At 42.3% G+C, this 22,143-nt stretch overlaps 1 protein-coding gene across 8 annotated transcripts in view; it reads right to left on the reverse strand.

Annotated features, from left to right (window-relative positions):
* LOC125883542 (ADAMTS-like protein 1) overlaps positions 1-22,143 on the reverse strand; it is a 122,414-nt gene that overhangs the window by 27,945 nt on the left and 72,326 nt on the right. For 7 of the 8 annotated variants that reach the window (XR_007448571.1, XM_049567882.1, XM_049567883.1 and 4 more), the window contains 3 exons: positions 9,975-10,102; positions 1,082-1,127; positions 467-703 (listed from right to left, as the gene is read on the reverse strand). Coding sequence is in view for 7 of the 8 variants with exons in the window: in XM_049567882.1 (XP_049423839.1) it covers positions 467-703; positions 1,082-1,127; positions 9,975-10,102 (411 nt within the window). In the remaining variant the exon portion in view is untranslated. Of the gene's footprint in view, positions 1-466; positions 704-1,081; positions 1,128-9,974; positions 10,103-13,385; positions 13,558-22,143 lie in introns of those variants that run through there. The other variant, XM_049567886.1, reaches the window with a different exon arrangement.

Raw genomic sequence — 22,143 nt, forward strand, 5'->3', positions numbered from 1 at the left:
ACACTGAAAGGTCAGATTATTTCTCTACTTTGGGGGGGCGGCAGTAGCTCACTCCATAGGGACTTGGGTTGGGAACCGGAGGGTTGTCTGTTCGAGTCCCCATCCGGACCAAAATATGGAGCGTGGACTGGTGGCTGGAGAGGTGCCAGTTCACCTCCTGGGCACTGCCGAAGTGCCCTTGAGCAAGGCACCGAACCCCCCAACCGCTCGGGGCGCCTGACCAAGGGCAGCCCCCTCACTCTGACATCTCTCCACTTTGTGCATGTGTAGGTCCTGTTTGTGCATGTGTGTGTGTCTTTCGGACCTGTGTGTAATTGACAAGCAGGAGTGAAAGCATTGAATTTCCCCTCAGGGGGATTAATAAAGTAAATAAACTTAAAATGTTTTGAGTCCATAATTTTATATTTGGCTTCCTCTGAAAGATAAATTAAAAGAAATAAATATGAACTCCTCAACATTGACCTACCTGGCAGATTCCACTGATACACATGTCCAAGGATTCAGTGTAACAGCGTGTCCCATCCAGAACCTTGGGCGCCAGCTCCACCACAACGCCCAAGTCCTTGGCTTTGCACTTAAGAGTGCAGGGGTTGTCTGGGTCGTTGTACACAGGCAGCCACTCATGGTACTGACCCTGATATCGCACGTCTGCATGAGCTGAACACTGCTGGGCACGGAAATCACCTGAATCTGGAGGGCAATCCTGAGGGTAAAAAAAACATTTATTATAATTAGTGCAAAGCATATCATGAGTGTGGATCTGTGTGTGGGAAGCTTAGTGTTCCTATAAATCTTGGTAGACGAATTGTTGAGACTGTGATTGCTGAATGTCAGCACAGTGATCATCATAATAAATGAAAGCAGAACTAGTTTGATGTTTCCCACCCACAACTTCTCACTTTCTCTAAAACAACAGGATCCAAGATCACTAAATTACACCCCTTAACCATAAACCTTGGTCATATTTTCACAGTTCCACCACACTGGATTCTCAATCACAATTTGCTCAGTTTATTCAAATAAAAACCACTTGAAAGCTCCGTTGACATCCATTACATAAAGATGAGTTTGCCGAACTTACCACATTACTGCATGTGCGATATTTGATATTCTGTCCTTCACAGGTCCTGCAGAAGAAAGAATAAACATGTGGGTGAACTGGCTTTGGGGGTGAACGATAAAACAAACCACAATGCACACCAATCATGTTCGCCCGAGGCAGCTGGTATTCCAACCATTGACTCTTATCATTTTTTGAATTGCTGAGCAGCAACTGGAATCCTACAGTGATGATGTGGCAGCCCACAAACATGAGTTCTGTGGTGTGTTTGCAAAGATTTAACAGTCTAATTCACACAATGTGATGATGCATAAATACGAGAGCATATGTCTGAACAAGCAAAAAGTGAATGCAGTGCAATGTCTCCCCTTCTGTTCCTGAGATATGATGTTAATACAATGACCAGAAAAGTGTTTTTGTAGAACATTATGATGTCACAGTGAAGCTGACCTTTGACCTTTTGGATAAAAAATCTCACCACTGAAATTTTGTCATAACAAGCATGTGAATTCTTGAGTTATGGCCAAAAAGATGTTTTGTGAGGTCACAGTGACCTTGACCTTTGGCATTCAACCACCAAATTCTGATCAGCTCATTCTTGAGTCCAAGTGGATGTTTGTACCAAATCTGAGGAAGTTTTCTTGAGGCCTTCTTCGGATATCACATTCAAGAGAATGAGAAAGATGCAAGGTCACAGTGACCTTTGACCAAAAAAATTGAATCAGTTGGAGTGGAAATTTCTGTCAGATTTTCAGATTTGAAGAAATTCTTTTCAGGACACTTGTGTAAAAGTTTGTCTTAAATATGCATATGAATTCTTGAGTTACGGCCTAGTGACAATTGACGACCAGATTCTAAACAGTACATAATTTGACTCAGTAAACATTTATGCCAAATGTACTGAAATTCCCTCAAGGCGTTCCTGAGATTTCGTTCACGACAACGGGAATGACATGAGATCACAGTGGCTTTTACATTTGACCACCAAAATCTAATCAGTTCATCCTTGAATTTAAGTGGAGGTTTGTGCCAAATTTAAGGACATTCCCTCATAGTGTTCTTGAGATATCACATTCACAAGAATGGGACAGACAGGCGGACAGACAACCTGAAAACATAATGCCTCTGGCCACGGCTGTCACCAGCACAGAGGGGTAAACACAGGTGAACGCAGTTCATAGGTACTGAAAATATTTGAATGCAATGCTAAATTCTCATTGGTCCAAGTAATCAGTCTTTAAAGGGACATTGTGTAACATTTTCAGTTGTTTATTGGCAAAAATTGATGTCTACATTCATAAATATGTCATCACTGGTGTATTATTACCTCCACCAATAATCTGACTTATTCTCTTAGTCGTCTGTGGGGTTCCATTATGTTTCGCCATCTTGAGAATACACCCGCCAGCAAGGGACATACAGCACCGCCTTCGGCGTTTTCATTGAGAGCCAGGCCAGAGCTGCGTGACTGAGGAGCTGAAGGAGAGGAGCAAGAGGCGCTTCGCTACTACCCTGGCAAATTTGAAACAAAGTCCCACTCTTTGAGCATAATGCAGGATCATGCATATGCAGCATCATGGGAGACGGAATCCTTGTCGCCAAGAAAGCGCAAAAGGGAATAGAAAAGACAGCGTGACCGGCGAATTAAAAAAAACGAAGGCCCACATCGGGGTAGCCTTTCCCAGGTAGGGAGAGCTGCTGAGGGAAAATGGTAATGCAATCACAGGCCAGCGCCGCTGTTGGCTGTTAGCCGCTGTTAGCGGCCAGTCGCTAACAGCCTCATCCCTCCTTGCATCACTGCACCGCTGTTAGCTGTTAGCCGCTGTTAGCCGTTGTTAGCTGCTGTTAGCGCTGGCCTGTGATTGTATGACCTTTCTCCTTCAGCAGCTCTCTCCACCTGGGAAAGGCAACCCCAATGCTGACCCTTGTTTTTTTAATTCGCCGGTCACGCTGCCTTTTCTATTCCCTTTTGCACTTTCTTGGCGACGAGGATTCCGTCTCCTGTGATGCTGCATAATACATGATCCTGCATTATGCTCAAAGAGTGGGACTTTGTTCGGCGGCAGTAGTGCCGCTGGCCACTAACAGCTGTTAGCGGCACAGTAATGCGAGGAGAGGGATGAGGTGTGTGAGGCTGAGCCACTTGTCAGTTGTCAAAGGACAAGACGTGATTGGTTTGTTTCAATTTGCATCCGCCCCAACAGTCCTACGTTGTAAACACAGCCAGCATGGTGAGGAGGGGGTTTGTCAACTCGCGTCGTGTGTGTCTGTGTAGGAATCTGTTTGAATACAATCAATGATTTCAACGTTAGATGGGAGAAATTCCTACACACTGTGGCTTTAAACAAATACTACTTTATAAACCAGCAGTACCACACATACAGTAGTAAAGCAGACACTATGAGCCCTTCGAGCTGTGTCTGCTGAACAGATTGGAGCGGTCTGGATCACAGCTCTCTGCATGACAGTCTGCAGTGTCTTTGCCTAAATTATTGAGCTAACCACTTAATGAAAAAAAATTAGGATTCCTTTGTGCTTTGATGGGGAGTAATGATAAACCATTCATGGTGGCTATGATAGGCCAATTATCCAAAACCTCAGTGGAAACTAATCAAAGGATATTCTTTTCAGTTTGGGAACTTATGAGGAATTCCAGTGTCATCGGGCCTTAGCTAATCTGGAATCATGATTGGAGGCAACATCGCAGAGATTGGACTCACGGATGAATGATGATTTTTACAATATTATTCCACAGAACGGAGGGAGTAGATTTGAAGCGTGTGGCATGGCAAGAACATTAGACCATGTGACGTATCCAGACAGTCCCCTCTGCCAAGCCAAACAGCCGATCATGGGGCCTGGACCCAAACAAGAGCCTTTCAAAGAGTTGAGAGACAGGTAGGAAAGATCAGTGGATCAGTGGGATGAGCAATATATAAACTACATGTTACAAAAAGAGGCAAAGGAAATAATATGAATTTCTATTTTCATTTCCTCTTAACTTTGAAACCTACAAAGTGGAGGCTAAGCAGAAGTAGGACCCGGACTAGAGATTCACTGTGGCGTCATCACAAGCTAGTGAAAAACGACTGGAGCACATAACACATAACTCACAGACTATAACCGCTACTTTTTCTCCTGCCAGATATACGCACAAAACACAACTACAAAGAATGTGCTCATCAGTTGACTGCACACAAGACAGCACATAGAGTAAAACTACCATCTAGCATGCCAATAACCTCATCTACAAGAAATGAACTAAAATCTATTGTAACCATGAAAAATTCATAGCAATCACTTCTTAAAATATTGGATATGCAGTACAATTTGCTTGGCTCATATTGTCCATATATATGTCATCAACTCTTCTCACTAGATTGAAAGTAATTGCAACCAGGGCTCCATAACCTTTGCCATAATATTGATACACTTGAGGCGAGTGGGCACATGAAAATGCGGCTGAGCTTGTAATGGCTGAAATATGTCTCTTGCTGTGAGCTCTGCTATTGATCAATATAGGAAATTAAGAACAGTCAGGCCATCAAAGAAGAGTAACATGAAGTTGAGAAAGATGAGGCAACAGCAGAAAAGGACACTACATGTGTCAGTCCAACATTTCTGTCCTCAGCGAGATGTTTTGGCCCAGATTGGCATGAAATTTGGAACATATGCCCATGGTGCCCAGAGGATGAATCCTAATAGTTACACTTATCCCCTGACTTTTCATCTAGTGCCACCAGCACATCAAAGTTTTTACTCATCCAGTGAAATATTTCCAAATTCAAAAGTCAGATTAGAACAAAATTTCATGCAGACATTCACAGTTCCCAGATGACGTGGCTTGACATCGGCCCACCAAAACGCAAATTTGAGTTAGTTTTGAAACTCACATTTAATTGTCAGTTTCCAAGATGCATTATCAATGGCAGTGGACCAAAATGCCTCTGGATGAAACTGGATAGACCTACACCCAATCAGAGCAATGAAACATAATGTAGTGCTGAATGATGGACAAATGGACAAAGTGATGGACAAATGACAAAAACAGACTAAAGTGTGCAGAGATGAGCTGTAGTGGTGTAGCATCAATATGTCTGCGAACGACTGTTGAAAATAGTACTTCAACTGAAAGTTCCACATCAGCTGCAGCCATCTTGGTTGTTTACGAAATGCCTCAATGGTGCTCGTCTTTACTGAGCTGGGTTTGAAGTTTGAGGACACATGAGCCAAAACTCATGTCATCAGGTATTTTGTGTAAAAGGGAGAAAGTTTGAGTCTCACCATCTCAAACATGCCCAATACTAGATAAAGGTTGTGATTGGCCTGCCCTGGGCTGGCTGGAAATCTGTCTGAAAAGGAGAGGGACCAGACACAATTGCCAGAGCAAATACAAGAGGTTGTAGATTCGTTGGGTTCCCAGGCTACAGATGACGCATCCTAATAGTAAACTGACTTTCGCAAGCTAGCATGAAGTTTTGCTTTCGAGTGAAATATCTCAACAACTGTTACTTGGAATGAAATTTAGTACCTTTACGCTGAATTTTAATAACTTATGATGCCTTAACCTTGTGTATCTCCCTGTCGTGATTTGCTCAATACTTTTCTGTCTCTCCTGATTCTGAATTTCTACCTTTTCAAATCTTAAATGAGTTTGGATTCTACATATATTTGTACACAGTTTGTTGATTCTGGCGCAACACATGTTCAGTAGTACTGTGCTGAAGCTGGGTGTTTTTTGCACTGAACAAGCCACGCAGAGGGTGGTCCTCTATCCTGTGGAGTTGGAGACATAATCAAGATGCCATGCCCAAGTTAATTAGAGCAACTTAAATAGTCATTCCCTTGGAGAAAATTTACTTTTAACTACCACACCATTTAAAGATAGACTTTAAACACAGCTGCGGCATGCTTTTAGTGAAATTCCAAAACACCACAGTCATTTAATGCCACTGCCTGTAAATTCTGCAAATCAGTGACCCCATAAAGAGTAAAAACATCCTTATCAGTGGTGAGAAGTTATTTGCAACAATAACATGCCTAACTTATTCCTTGCCCCTGCCCAGGACTGCTCGTCTTTATTTCCTGATCATGGAACATTATCAATGGGGTACATGAGTCTCTCAATTATTTAAAGTCAAAATAAAGTCAAGGCTGGCCTCTTTTTGTGAAAATAAATGACAGAAAAGACTAATCTGAAGGTTTGGCCAACCACAAGCCTCATAAAAAATAGAACAGCGCTTTCTCTTGCCATGACACCCAATCCATATGTCCACACTTGCTTCAAATGCTGTTGTTAATAATGAAGATTGTGATCAAGTGAAGTGTGTTGAGCGGGTGGAACTAATGAGGGCCAGGCAATCTGTGTTTAGTCTGTACTTTGCATGTGCCCTTTTGGTTGTCTAACTCTTTTCTGCATTAGCAGAAGGTCCTACGCTTCTGCGTGTGTGTTTTTAAAGGTCAGAGAGTTGGAGCTGTATTGGTTTGGAGGGTGTTGCAGGCCCATTTCCAGCCTCTCTTTCCAAAGAGTCTCACACACACACACACACACACACACACAAGGGGCCTTGTGCTGTGCTTTTTAATGACGCTGTTTGATCTGCCACCCGGTTCCAGGCTACTGCTCTCTCATTCCCACGCAACAGCAGGGTGAGGTGGGATGAGTGGGTCCTACCATTTCCTCAAGAGCCCCATACATTACTGCTACGGCCAAACGACACACCGGTTTATAAACATGCCCGCATGAGCATGTGCGTCTACACATGCACACACTGCCTACATCCCACATGGAGCCCAAACTCCAAACACCTCTTAACACGTCAATTGCTTTTACAGCCAGTAGCATTCTGAGGTGTGCCTGACCAAAAAAATCTGGGCAAGCAGAGAGAAATGGTTGCTGCTGATATCATTAAATGAACTTCTCAAAAAGCCATTGACCTCAATGTTTACAGTGTAGCACATGGGGGGTCTGGCACTTGGAGTTTGAGGTTTTGACAGCCTTGTGCTTTTTAGCCTGGCTTCCCAGCACCCGCGCAGACAGATTCATGGTTATGACACACTGGAAGCACCTTAGAGAACATCTCGGTTCTGACCTCAGGTATGATCTGTGCTGTTTTGTCAGTGTGTCTTTGGATGGTTGTAATGTTTTATGATCTCACCGGCTGCTCCTGTCACTGCCGGAGCTCCCTCTGAAGCCCCAAACAGTGAAACAGAGGTGACTTTGGCAGCAAAGCTCATTGGCTACCTTTACTGAGAGAGCAATACATTTGGGGAACTGTAAAAAAGAGGAATGTAGTGAAGTCACCCTGCAGCTATTTCCCAGTCTATAAATGTGACAACATTTCTATGGAAAACATACCCTCTCATTCCTTCTTTCTCCTATTTTTGCTCTTGTTCCTCAAATCCATTTGTAATTGACCACTTTGTGCGGTGCACTTGGCTTCAAGTTTTAATCTTGCTTGCTAGCTTGAAGCCCAACCAACCAGGTGACTTTGGCACCAGGATGAAAGGAACGAGAGGTCCAAAGTGCAAGTTCCAGTTTGTCCCCGAGACTTAAGCTGAGATGATGAGCAGTGGGAATCCAACCAATGTGGCTTCACTGCTTGCAGAGCCCAAACACTACCACAGAAAAGAGTTATCTAAAGTGACATGTGCTTTGGCGAGGGACATTGATTGTTATGCTTTGATTTGTGAGGAAACATGTCCGGGCCATTATTGAAAATCAGATCCCTATTGTCACTGATGAATTCAAGATTTAGGCTCGTATGGCCCGTCTAGACAGTTTTAGGAGGTGGATGGGCAAGTGATCTCGGTTGACCCCTCAGGGCTATTTAACAGTCACGTTACAGTCATATGTATTTTGAGCACTCCCATTACAGCCCATGGGAATGGAGCGATTGGTGAGATTTACTCACACTATTAGGGACGCTGTCTGGATTTATTTGGCAGAATGGCTGTGAGCAACAGAAAAAGAGCTCCCCCTCCTCCTCCTTCCCTCTCTTGAATCATAAAGCCATGATATGGCACTTTAATGGAAACCAGTCCAACCCCAGTCAGGACTTTGCTCTTTAAAAGGGGAGATTACCTCGGAGAGTATTTGAACACACACTTACAAATTGTCCATGTGATGTTTCCATTTATCTTAAGGTCAGTAAGTTCTAACTTATAATTAGACACATTCAGTTTACCGTATCTCTTCCTCTCCTGTGATGAAAGAATCCCTTAGTACTTGTTACACAGCATCATTCTGTGAGAACTGAGCTCATAAATGTCAATGTTTTTATGTCTCTGGCTCTCACAACAGCAATTTTTCAAAGTTAGAAATGTTACCAGTAAAGGAGAATTGCTGAGAATACTTTAGGCATGGTATAGGTATGGTGTGCTGTATGTGATGAAGGTGAAGGGGACTCACACATTTTTTGTACATTAATCAAAGATAATTAAGGAATACATTGGAGAAATTAATTGTAGTTAGTTTCTTAATTCGTAAATGCTTCCCAACTGTAGATATAATCCTTGTTACCACCAGGCAGTCCACTTCATTTCAGTTATATTTGTTTACATTGTCAAAAGTTGGGATAATACCAATACCACCATTCTATTCGGTTGCGGTACCTCACACCCTGATCCCATACTAAAAGGTGGAGCTTGAAACACTGCAGTCCCTTGTTTTGTCAAGAGAGGACTGTCACTCTTGCTCTACAAGGAATCAATGCAGAAACCTGCTATTTTAAAATATCCCATCGACTGCAACAGACTGTAAACATTCAAGCCTTTCCTTCATTCCTTTTGCTCTGAAAATACTGACATGCAACCCTGTTATATGGACAATCATCAACGTGAAGACGTGTCTCTGCAAAGAAATAAAGCAAGAGCTGGACTTGAAACACAACCCCGCCTAAATTTAAGAGTACTGTCTGCGGTGGAAACACAAAACAGATCAAGGGATTTGTCTGTGCTGGTTACGTACCAGTTCTAAGGGTACTATACCAGTTTGGTGGACGTGGCTGTAGTTTCAGAACAACTCTGATCAATGCATCCCAACAGAATTTGGTCATGATTGATTTAACTCACAAAACTAGGGGTTTGTTCTTTAAATACATTTATTAAATGCTTTTTCAATTAATTATATTCAAAGTTGTAAGTCATTAGCAACCACAACATTCCATTCATAAGCCATATGAAATCATAGTCGGTTACATCAGTCATGAAAAGTAATATAGGGCACAGCAATATTTTCAGTGCAGCACCCTTATCTCAAATGTGCTATGTTGTAGTAGATTAGTTGTAGTCATTGGCATGACAAATGATGTCCTTTACTGCACTATGCAAAAACATGAGCATTGCCCATGGTGTCACCCGCTATATTGTAACACATAGGGCCTGTCCCATTTCTACCCCTTAAATCTTCCACTTAGTATTGAGTGCCCTCGTTTGCGAGATAACCCTTGATGAGGGAAGTGAGAGACGGAGAAGAAACGCTGAAAACATAAGGCGCATACAACGTCTTCTAGTTCGGATCAAATATTTTGATGCTGTGTTCAACCGAGTTGCTGTTGAGTTTACACTAGTCCAAACATCTGTTGTTTGTATAGCCTACATTCCGATCGTACAGTAACAAATTGTTTTCCAAAACTTGCTGAAGTTGCTGACTTCGCAAGGTGTTCTGGGAAATTTCATCTTCCACTTCGATGAAAGTGTGGGTTGGGGCTCCCTTGGAATCTTGGGCGGGTTTTTTGGTGTGCTGGAAACCACTTCCACTACCTCAATTCTGTTTTGGGACACCACTAGCCTAAACTTGAACACTCACAACCAAGTGCAAGTGGGTATTTCTAGGGTAAGTGTGGGTATTGGGACAGGCCCTTAGAGTACGTATCAGGTTTTAGGGTGAGAAGTGGTTGAGAAGTGGCCTTACTTGGAACTGAGGCATCGTCTGAGCGAGTATGAGGCGCCTCCTCCGCAGGTACGGGAGCATTCACTCCACGAGCCCCAGGCATCCCACAGAGTGTCTCTGTCCTCTTCTGATCGGGCCGTCCGTGAGCTCTACACACCAGGAGGAGAGACATGACTTAAGCAGAAGTGAAGGAGGAAGTGAAGAGTTTGTACATATGAGTAATCTATCATGGACATCGTTGAGCAGTTTCCAGTTTTACTACAGTTACCTCATCCATTCAAACCAATGCTATGTTGTGTTTATTTTTTGTTTGTCTTAATTTCCACCCACAGCCAACCAAACATTCAACACAATAAATCTGAGTAAGTTATGTTTTTATTTCCATTTTGCAACAGAAGCATCCTGGATGCATATTCCTCAGCCATCTGAGTTGTGGCTTCCTCCGTTTATGAAGATTATCTTGCAGAGTGTGCAAAAACGCCAGAACTGCCAGATGAGAACCTGAACTGAATTCCAGGAGCTGCTGAAAAGGAAACACAAGTGCATGTGACAGGATGAGAGAGACTGCAAGGGGAAGTAATCAAAAGCTCTTGACTTTTGCCCCTTTGCTTAATCAAAAGCTCTCGACTTTTGCCCCTTTGCATATTTAAAATGACTGAGTCATCCTTCAGATTATGAAACGTTGGTCCTCTCTTAAACTCCAGGCCTCACTTGTGTGTGTCTCTGTTAATTACATCGTGCTGTATTTGGCAGCAGAGGTAGGGATATTACTGCGGGATCCAAAGTCAACATTATGAGAAGATGAATTTTGCGACTGCAAGGACAATGTGTATCTCAGGTGTAGAGTGACAGCCAAAAAGGAGAGATCCTCTCCACCCCTCTATCCCAGACTCTTTTAACTCCTTTTTGCCTCTCTCAAGGCTTTTTGTATTTTCAGATTAGATTTGACTGAACTGACTCACCTTGCTCTGGAGAAGGTGTTTATTTATAAGGCTGGCACTGTCATCTGATGTGGATCATCTACTGCTCCATATGAGTTATGTTTCTTTGTCTTGGCTTGACGCAGCAGCCTAGCTCTTCTCAATGCCCTTTGCAGGTCTGACTGAATGAAGTTAGAGAGCTGCATTATGGGCTCAGATGAAGTGAAAAGGAAAATAGATTGCTTTTGCTATCTAGAACAAGGACAGCTTAGCTCTGTTGGAGGTATTCCACTCAAAAGCTGCCAAAAATCTGGCTATATACCTGTTGAATGGATGAAAACCTGGAATTTTGTTTTTTAAAAAGGGCTTGGAACTAATGCTGAGACAAATCATCCACCTCCTATGGCAGCAGGAATGTGGTTTCAAAGACTAGAGGTGCAAACACATTCAATAAAATAATCTGCCATTCAACATAGGCTTTGAGTCTATGAAAAGAAATAGATGGATATAAGAGAAAATTATCATTTCCCACAATAACCTGAACACTTAGGCAGTCTTTCTGGTGTTGCTGAACCATGGAAGATTATTTTAAGATTGCAGAAATGCAGCTTTTGTGCGCTTTAGACAGCCTCCCGCCACGGGATCTTCACACCACGATGGCAGTTTGTGCCTGTGCATCCCGCAGAGTTTTTGACAGTGACTCAAAAATCCTGCAGATTAGGATTGCATGTGAGGCGCAACTAGCCCCCTTACCCTGAACACACTCAAAGAGGCAGGAACTTTGAGAACTTTATGTGTAACACCTGCTCTTTAAAAGATTTATGCCCACTGAGCTGACAAATAGTTTATAGTAAAAGTGAGATACACAGCCTTGAGATTTTAGAGGGAAAACTCCAGTTATTTCGACCTCTTTGGCCCCTTTTCCTAACAGCATGGCATTGTGCTTCCTCTACAAAGATGAATGGATCTTGCAAAGGAAAGCAGATACAAGGTTATAATACCGCCTTGATTATTTTCTTTGGGTCACAGTAGCAAAAACACCCATGCTGTAAGCTGCGGAGCGGGGTGGTGGGTTCGCATTATTAAAAGTGCGTAGGGACTGATATAAATGGCTGTCAGTGCTGATGACGCCTGAGGAACAGCAGAGGGGAACGGCGAGACCTAAACAAGCAGCCAACGGAGCATACAGCCAAACATATCGGCAATGGCGCTACTTTCTGCACGCGCCAACTATTCCAATGTTTGGATCCACGGTAAATAAACACAGGCTGCACTCTGGGCAGCTGGTTAGCGCACCACCTTAATTCTCCTTTGAAAAGCAATCAGTGAATTTTGCACTCAATTACGGCTGGGAGCTGTGTGCTGCGAAGCCAAGAGAGCCAGAGGCATAACAAGGCTGGTGAAGAAAGAGGAGGGGAAGCAGATGAAGGGACGGAGGGATGGAGATGAGGAGGTTGTTTGGCTGACTGTGCTGCTATTGTTCTCAATGGAGGCGGAGGAACACAAGGCTCCGCTAGTCAGACGGCCGTCCTGCTGGGATTTGGATCCAATAATCAAAAGGCTCGGATATCCACTTGGAGCCTTCCTAACCCTCCATCACTACACGTCTCACCTCTCCTGCTCTGATCCCCTCGGGGTTTTATTTGCACCATACCTTTCACACAACAAAGCATGTGCATTTAGACACATTTGCTCTCTTTTACTATGAGAAAAACAGAGCAAACATAAGTCCACAAAGGCCTTGTTGCTGTCAGACATCCAATGTTTTCACATCAAGTGGAAAAGAGGAAATGAGCATATGATAAAAGACCAGTGATCCCCATATTATAGGTTATTCTGATGGACAGATTCTATTTAAGTCACCTGTCAGCAGCTGAGACTAAGGACATTTTCCTTGAAGATGGAAAACTCCTCGACAGAGGAAAGAAACCCGACTCTGGTGCCTTTTTTTGCAGACTGTGTCAATATACATTCGATGGCCTTTTCAGTCGGCAAGACATACGATATTTGCACATCTGCTGAATCCCTTGTCGTCTGCTCCACGCTGCACAGCACTGCGCTCACCGTCGTGCCGCAAGCAGGGCAGCCACTGTAATGTAACAGGGAGTCCTAACCTCCATCAAAACAGCTTGCTGGCCTCCATGTGCATGACAAGTTGACTTTTGTGGCTTAGATCAAAAACACAGTGGAGGCATGGGGACATTTCAGGAGGAGTAGATAAGACAAGTCAGGTCACACTAACTGCCTGTTTAAGTTACAGCTGAAAGAAGTCCAGGATCTGAAGAGTGTATTTCTACTGCACAAAGTTGCAAAATACAAACTGTACATGCACACACACTCCCTCACAGTAAAGTAATCTATTAGTACACATGCTGTCTGAATGCTTGACTTCATGTGACAAGTATTTTAAGGGGATTAATGATGAAATAAAAGATAAAAGAGAAAACATCACCAAAACAAAATGAAATTTTCCAGGATTAAAATTGAGGAAAAAAAGTAAACATTACAGTACCAGGATAAGAAGAGCTGTCACCAGTAGCTTGCAAGATAAAAAATCTTGCTCCATGCCTTCTCAAGTGTGTGTGTCAGTCACTGCAGTGCTGAGTGTGTACTTGTTTATGTGCAAAAGTGTGTGATGCCCTCCTCTCTGGGCCACTCTGTGTGTCCTGTCCGCCTGCCTGCCGTCTCCTCTCTGACTTGCTCCCGTCCTTCTTCAGGAGTAACTTGGGGAAGGGGAGGGAAGGAGGAAGGAGGATTGGGAATGTGTGTGTGAATGTGTGTGTGTGTGTTTTTGTGTGCTATGCGTGAATGTGGGGGGAGTCATCGGGGGGGTGATCTGAGCCCCACGAGCCCTTCAGGTCTGGCACACTGGCCAATCAATAAATGGGCCTCAGTCAAGCGTGCTAGTTCAAACAAGGAGTCGGGCCAGCTGCAACTTCACAACTTCGCACGTTTGTGTGTGTGAGTGTGTGTGTGTGTGAGGCAGTCGTAGAGTAGGAATAATGGCAGACAGACAACAATTGTAAACCAATTTTCTTCCCCCTTTGATTCTTTCCATTTCTTCGTCCGATATCTCAAATTTCTCCCTCTTATACTCCTCTTTTTTTCCTCCCAGCTTGCCCTTTCTCTCATTTTATTTCACTCATGCCGCTGTTTCTCATTTCTTTTTAGCTCTGGACAGCTTTCCTCTGTCTACTGCCAGCACTCTGTTTTGGAAATGTCAAAAAATCTCAGTCATACCGGGCAAGCTAATCTGCTAGCATGTTTTGGATGTGGGTTTCAACAGTGTCGTTCTATGATTACCTTAAGGGAAAAAAAAAAAAATCTAATTTCCACACGTGCACAGATTTGCTGACTCCATACATCTAAACAAAACTGAGACATAGTGCATTAGTGAGCACATGACTTCATGTCCGGCTCCTGACTGTGTTTTGCTTTACAAGGAATTACATGTGAGCTCCCCGTGTAAATCAGATGATATAGTCTGGTCACTGCAGCTATCAGGATAGACTTCTCAGACATGGTGACTTTTTTTCTATTTCTTTATGAGCTAAAGGTCTACATCAATAGAGCCTTTCATAACATCTGGCAGTTTAAGCCAGTGCACATTTGCACTGTGGAGGTGGGGAACACGCCAGGTGTCCCCTGGAGGGACAATACCTCTGGTTTTGGAGAAAAACAACCAGTAAGATGGACAGCTCTTGGCGCAGAGGGAATATACTATACACTGAGTAACTTTCCAGTTTTAACTTCAGAAATGGCAAGACATGAAAACAAAAGCTGAAACAGAAAGTCAAAGAAACATATAGAGCAGTCAAAGCTGGTGCCAACCCTCTGGTGCCCCTCAATGTGACTCAGGTAGCAGGCTATCATTCAGGCATTCAACCGTGACGTTCCAAAGACAATAAAAACTCTGTGCCCTTCAAATCAGGACTTCAAACCCAACTCCCAATCAAACACCAAATCAAAAACCACATAATTGGTATCAATTAAGGCTGCGAGGAATGTGCTGCACTCCAGAGCAAACAGCCAGCAACCCTAATCACAACATCGAAGCGGATGTCTCGACACTTAACCAGCACACACACACTTTTTATACTTGAATTATACGCAGCAAACCAGTCTTGAAGTCTTAACTTGCTGCTGACAGTATGGGACTTGGCTTGTTTGACTTGGTAGCGGGGGATGTCTTTACATTCTGTGAATTGGGGAATTATCCACATACACACACACACTCAACTATCCACTTAACACCGGTGTATTTTGTGGTGCCAGCGGGGAAGGGACGCAGACGTGCACGCTTTCACATGCCTCCGCAGAAATTATACCCCCTTGCACCCTTAATCCATAACCTTCTGATATTTGCTTTCAGAAGAAATCCTTCTCATATTTGCAAATGTATGACTACAGAAAATAAACTGTGGCATCGATGATGTGCCCAGAGTTTAAAACCAAACACCCGCGGAGGAAATTAACGTGTTTGACTGACACTCACTTGGAGCCAGTTTTCTACCACAACACTGCTGGAGGTGTCTCCTCGCAGTTTAAACAATAATCTATGAAGACGATGAGGTGAGAAAAAATGATATAGTGCATTGTTATTTTACACAAGGGCAGGCTTGGGTATGCGGTTCCATGAGGGAGGCATGAAAGTGGTTCAGGAGATTCGGGGAACTGATTGTCCAGAGACAGGCACTCACGCACACTATTTTTGTAGATCTTGCATCATTTCAGCCCGTTATGATAACAGTGTAAGCCCAAAGGTAATTGCTAAAATCTGAGAACATGGCTAAATTACTTCAACCGAGTCCAATAGGGTAAGAAAGAGGAGCAGGACGATAAGACAGGTTTTAAACAAGCCTAGGTAGATTGTCTAAACCGCTTTATTTGGAGGTAAAATCAACAGTAAGCTCACGCAAAGGAATAATCCCTCACTGCGCACAAGACCCTCAAGTGGTTGCTACAACCTGCAAAGCAAGGGTCACATTACATACAGGGCAAGCCAAGGTAGCGCTATTGCCAGCATGTTTATTGCCTGTTTTTGGCTGTGAGTTTGGCAATGTTGTTTTATACATCTTTATTATTACGACAATTGAAAATAAGGTTTTCTTTGTTATTGCTACAGCAGCATTGAGCATTGTCCTCTTCATGATGATATTTCTGCAATATACACTGAGAATATTCATCAAGGTATAGTGAGGAGCTGTCTGTATTTAGTTTGTCTCTTTCATAGCCATTATTTTTTTGCATTGCTTACATTTGTATCACAGTGATGAGTTGCTGTAATTACATCATTGATTGGCTGGCTATGTTTCTTTTCCCCATCTGACTTCTTTTTAGCAACATAGCCATCTTCTCAAGATCACAGCAATCAACTAGGTCAAGGGTGCCCAAACTTTTTTCCCTTAGATGGCCAAAACTGAAACTTGATGGTGGGCCATGGGCCTAAATCTATTATATTGTACTATATTGTAAGGACGCAAAATGGTACTAGGACCCCATTTTACTTACTTGAATTGGCGTTTGTCTGTGTGCCAATGTCTCTGCCTCTCCATTTTTTTTCTTACCTCACTCATGGCAAACTGACTTTCTGTGCATTGACTGCACTGTGATTAAGATTTTATTGTCCATTCAGCATACTGTAGTCAAGCTGATGTTGAGCTGATGAATTTGAGCTACCACCTTCGAGCTAAGCAAACAGGTGCACCTAATCAGACTAATGTCAGCGGGCAGCTGCATCCCCAAGCTGGCAAAACACTATTTTGGAGTGTGCAAATCACCACCTGTGGATGAACCTTAATTGAAGTAGTTAACTACAGTGTTTGCTAAATGTGCAGCAACTGACTGCAGAACAGTCAACATCATGGAAGGCTCAGGTCTAAGTGATGTCCTCAGGTTGGCATGTTTTGACCAGTCATACTGTAAGCCTTACAGTTGCGGGAAAACAATAATTTCACGCATACAGCACCAGTATGAATCAGAGAAAACAACTAAACTGGAACTCCTAAAAAAGTGCAAATACAGTAGCATTAACCAGGGGTCGCTGAACATCAGCGACTGATCAAAATGATCTCAAAGTAACTGCACAAGTTGAAAGGCCCACATTGTACTGTAAGACGCATCAAGAACTCTTCCCAGGTTCCCTGAGATGACTTATGTGAGGCTGCTGTCCAAAACATAAAGATCGAACATGCATTTAAGTAATATTAGCCTTCCACTAAAGACTGTGATGAAGGAAGTTGTACCACAACTCTAAACACATTGCCAGTTATTTCTTAGACCTTTCTTATTTTTCCCAAATTATATTTTCTAGTAAATAACTGGCAATAACTGAGGTATTTTTTAATATCATACAGTGCTCATCCGTACATTTTAGTTCAAATCATTGTACTGTATATAACCTTAACTCATTGTGTTAAGGTTAGTGCTCATGCATACATTTTAGTTCAAATCACTGCATATAACTTTAACACAATGAGTTGTTGATCCATACTCTGAGAGTTAAGTTAATTTTGCTTTTACTTTTTGACAAAATGGTGGACAATCATCAAATTAAAATCCCCGCAAGCTTAAAACTGAGGCAAAACATACCAACAGCTTATATCATCAGTCACTGCAGGGTAAAATTACACAAGAAAAGCTCTCTCCTGCAAAATAACATATAAATATAAACTGGCAGTGTTTTCAGGTCTTGTAAAAGATCATCTAGTAGGCTGTCCAAGCAGCAGAAGTTTAACCGATCCTTTCCTTTACTCTTCTGTGAGAGGAATAAGGGTCAAATTAAAAGATTGCCATATTACAGGGTGATGACCCGAGTTAACGGGTCCAGAGTTCTCAGAAAGAGAGACAAATGAAGCTAAAGTTACCAGGGGCTGACGTTAAGTTACACTCAAGAGCCCAAACCCTCGTTTCCCACGAGGGGACTTAAATGGTTCAGGCGGGATAAATGGTAGTCTCCCACCACCCCCACAAACGACGTATGTGCTCCAGGCATGATTTACACCAAAGCCATTGTTTAAAAAGCTTTCTAGGCCACAGTATAAAATGTTTTACCAGGACAGTGATTTTACGACCTGCAGCTGAAAGTCAACCACACTTCCCCGTCCCCCCCAAAAACCAGAGGATTAAAATAAAGATGTAATTCCTTGACAATCAGCTAAATCCAATTCAAGCCAGATGGGAGGTGAGCTGCAAAACAGCTCCTCAAAGTAAGCAGTAGTACAGCTAAAACATGCTATTAAATAGTCCCAGTTTTCTTTATTTTTCTTTGTCTTTTGCATTAAAGCGTTAACAAGTTCTTCCTTTCATGAACTACTTGATGGTGATTATTTATGATTATTGAATACTTGATATAGAAGGGTGGTCAACTGAAATGCTGGGTCTAAAGTGATACAAGCAATATTTGGTTTCAGTATTTGGTGGTAAGCGGAAGATGACAGATTTACTGAGACATAAACACCTCTTTTGAGGATACTGTAGTCATGGTTGAGGTGGGAGGAAGAACATTGCTGCAAGCAAAGCCATTTAATGTGCTCAAGGGAAAGACAAACGCCAACTTGGCTTTTTCCCGAACCCATCTCTGTTGGCATCCACTCCAGCAGACCTTCTGACTGTAACTCCCTGCAGCCCCACAGAGGAAGACATTTGTTCTGTCTGCATATTGGGCCCAGAACTTTTTACAGCATGAATGAAAACAAAATGATTTGTTGCTCAGAATAGCAGCTGCATAATAAGCTCTTGTCAGTTTGCATAGGTCCGGAACATCAGGTGAGTTTGTGTTGGATGGCTTCACAATGCTAGTTTAAACATTTAAAATAGCCAATATATTTTCCTATATCTGCTAAACCGGACAAAGTGTATACAGCTAGGTTATCAATGCTATCAGTATATTGTACATAAATGAAATTAATCTATAAACAGATTATTTTAGGGGGTTTGTATGAGCTAAGACCTATCTGCTTCCTTTATCAAAGTTATGAATCTATTGCTACAATACTGGCTCTGTGAGGCTGTGCAGTCGTTGGAATGCTTTGAGCTACTTTACTTTAGCGTGTTAGCATGCAAGCATTTGCTGATTAGCACTGAACACTGCATACCTCGGAAGTCAGAGGTGGGAATGATGTCACACCCGAGTTGACCACATTTCAGTACAACAGAAAACAAAGATAGCAAAACCAGCTGTAGCCAGGTTAGCCATTGTTAGCAAAAACCAGTTAACAACCCATAACAACCCATTACAATGTATTTTGCACTGCATTCAAACACTGTAGAAACATGTCCACAGATAGAAGTTGGACAGTCCTGTCTGTACAACTATTTTAATGAGACATAAATAAGATAAAAATGCCAATGAATAGTTTGTTTCTGCAGCTTTCACAGGTGTTGACGTGTGGAGTAGCCATATTGGATTCGGAGGTTGGGGTTGGTGCATGTGTTAGGAGAACTGGATACAGCATTGGTAGCAGGGCCCCGTGAATTCCTATGAGAGTTGCTCAGTGGTACATGAAGAGAAAATGGTTCAACTGCAGTGTATAAAATAACCTGGATGATCAGCATTGCTTCTGCATTGTGCAGCCGCTAACTTGAATAGGGATAAAATGATTTAATCTTGCAGCTCTTCTAGACTATTGAAATGTTATCAGACTGAATGGATCAAATCCTGATAGTGAAACAAGTAATTTCACGGGGGTTGTGATGCTCAAAAAAATGTATCCACTGATTTACAACATCTCTTTCCCAATGTAAGACAATGGGAAAAAGTCTTTTTGGGTCGTAAGGCATCAGCAATACCACTGTTTGGCTACTTCGAACGTTGGCTTCAAAGCTGTTTCTGGGTGCCTTCGCTGGTGAGGTTCCTCCAACTTTTCAAGTCAGAAATCCGACTTCAAATAGGATTTGTCCTCTGGGGAGCAGGAATGTATGTACCAAATTTCATGGCAATCTATCCAATAGTTGTCAGGACATTTCACTAAAAAACATAAATATCAACCTCATGATGGTGCTAGAGAAAAATTGAGGGGATCAACAAGGTCAGTAGGATTTGTCCTCTGGGGAGCATGAATGTACAAATTATTATGGCAATCCATCCAATACTTGTTAATATTTTCTGTGTAGATCAAAGTGGTGGACCAAATGATCGATGGACTGACAGGGCCATTCATAAACAGCCAGATTAACAATGACATCTCAGTGTATTTTAAGGCAATGTTATTATTATTATTAATACTAAATGCAATTATTCTTGATAAGGAAGAGGTTAATTCCAGCAAAGACACATCTGCTTATTTTAAACAGCAACCAAAAATATACTCAGGCCACAATATCTTATAATAATTTACTGCACACTTTATAGTGACATTTTGAATAAGCCAGTAACCACAATCTGATCCCATCTGAGCAAACCTCTAAAACTCCCACAGCGCAGAGGAGGAATGGGGCACGTAATTAAGAATCAGCAGTGACATTTACTGCTTCCTGAAACTGCATTCATACGTTCTCGGCACCAAGCTTTTCCCATTAGCACATCCAGGAGAGCTCATATGTTTTAGCAGCTTTCTAGTGATTGCACAGGCTAACTCCATCAGGGTCCCACTACACCAACACTTCCCCCCCAAATGCCTCTCTCTTTAACCCAACCACGGCCACTGTGGCGTTTTAAAGAGGGAATGACAGGAGGGGATGGGTATAAATTAGCTATGTAAAGCCGCTGGAGTCGGCTAAACTGGCCCGCCAAGGTGGGCTGGAAGGAAACGGGGAGCGTGGGACCCGCATCAAGATCTGGGCAGACACTAAGCACCACAGATTATTTATGGACTCATAGCCAGTATCAAGCTCGAATGATCCCCTGTGCTTCAAAATGGAGACCATATTGCCATATCATCTGGATATCACAGCTTTCCGCAACATTTTTATTCTAAAACTATACTTCATTTTCTAAAAACTATAACACAAATCAATAAAACTAGTTGACTTTAAAGGGACAGTATACCCCAAAATCAAAAATACATTTTCCCTTTTATCTGTAGTGCGATTTATCAACTAGGTTGCTTTGGTATGAGTTGCAGAGTGTTGGAGATTTTAGCCGTCGAGATTTCTGCTGTCCCTCTAATATAAAGGAACTAGATGGCACTCAGCTTGGGGTGCTCTAAGCACCAAAAAACACTTCTGAAAAACTCAACGGCAGAAATCTCTTTCCAGAAATCATGACCCATTTACTCAAGATAATCCACAAACCTTGTTGTGAGCAGTTTCATGTGGGAACTATTTTCTTTCTACTGAACTAAGCCCGCCAACCTTTTCAACGCTACTCATGGACAGTGAGCTTGTACTTGTGAAAGCACATGTTGTCAATATCAATGGTGTCCTCCTCAGCTGAGCTGTAATGTTAGCTAGCTCAGTGATGCTAGGTGACCCAGCAGTAGTTGCTCTCCTTCTGTGTTTATCTTGAGACTACTGCTGCAGTTCAGCACCGGGGAACAGTTGGTAAGAGTCCACCCGCACATGCATAGTGACCTGGCTAACTGTTAGCATCACACGGCTAGGCTAACAATACTGAAAGACTATTAATGGGATGGAATTGTGCCATTTCACTCAGCGTGAGTTTGTTGGGACTGTTGAGTTAGCCGTGGCTGCTGTGTTAGCTCATGCTAACCGGGTGGACATTGAACTGACCAGGAGGACAGCGGCTCAAAGACAGTACTTCAGCACTGCGTCTAACCTTTGTAACGTAACAGCAGCAACAGAAAGTTTGCTAATTTTATCTTTAAATTTTTGGTTTAATAAGCTAATTGAAGCCTGTCTGTTTAATAAATGAACTCAAATTGCATTTGTTTTTCGTTGTTTGTCAATTAATACTCCTATTGTCGAGTATGGTAGCTCCTAAAAATGCCCATCACTGTGCTAGCATGGTAGCCATAACATTTCAACGTTATAACAAAGAAAGACTATAAGGTGATAGCATGTTAGTTGTTGTGTTTTCAGCTTGTTATGCTGTCCTCAAGTGGACAAAAAAATGTTAATGCAGCTTTAAACTTGCTAACTTTTAATTTGAAAATTAGTTATATAAATCATATATTATCTTTTTTGTAAGAATTATAAATGTTGTATGAATTTAAATGGCCAAGGTTATAAATATTCAGGGGCCTGTACTTCAAATGTACCTGTGTTGTCCCTCAACCAGATACTGAAATATAACAATACAAGACTATGAAGAATAAAAGTGCACAGTCCAATAATATCTTGATAATATGACTTCCTTTACATAGTTAATA

This window comes from Epinephelus fuscoguttatus, linkage group LG23 (genome assembly GCF_011397635.1).
Source record: "Epinephelus fuscoguttatus linkage group LG23, E.fuscoguttatus.final_Chr_v1".
Classification (NCBI taxonomy): Eukaryota; Metazoa; Chordata; class Actinopteri; order Perciformes; family Serranidae; genus Epinephelus; species Epinephelus fuscoguttatus.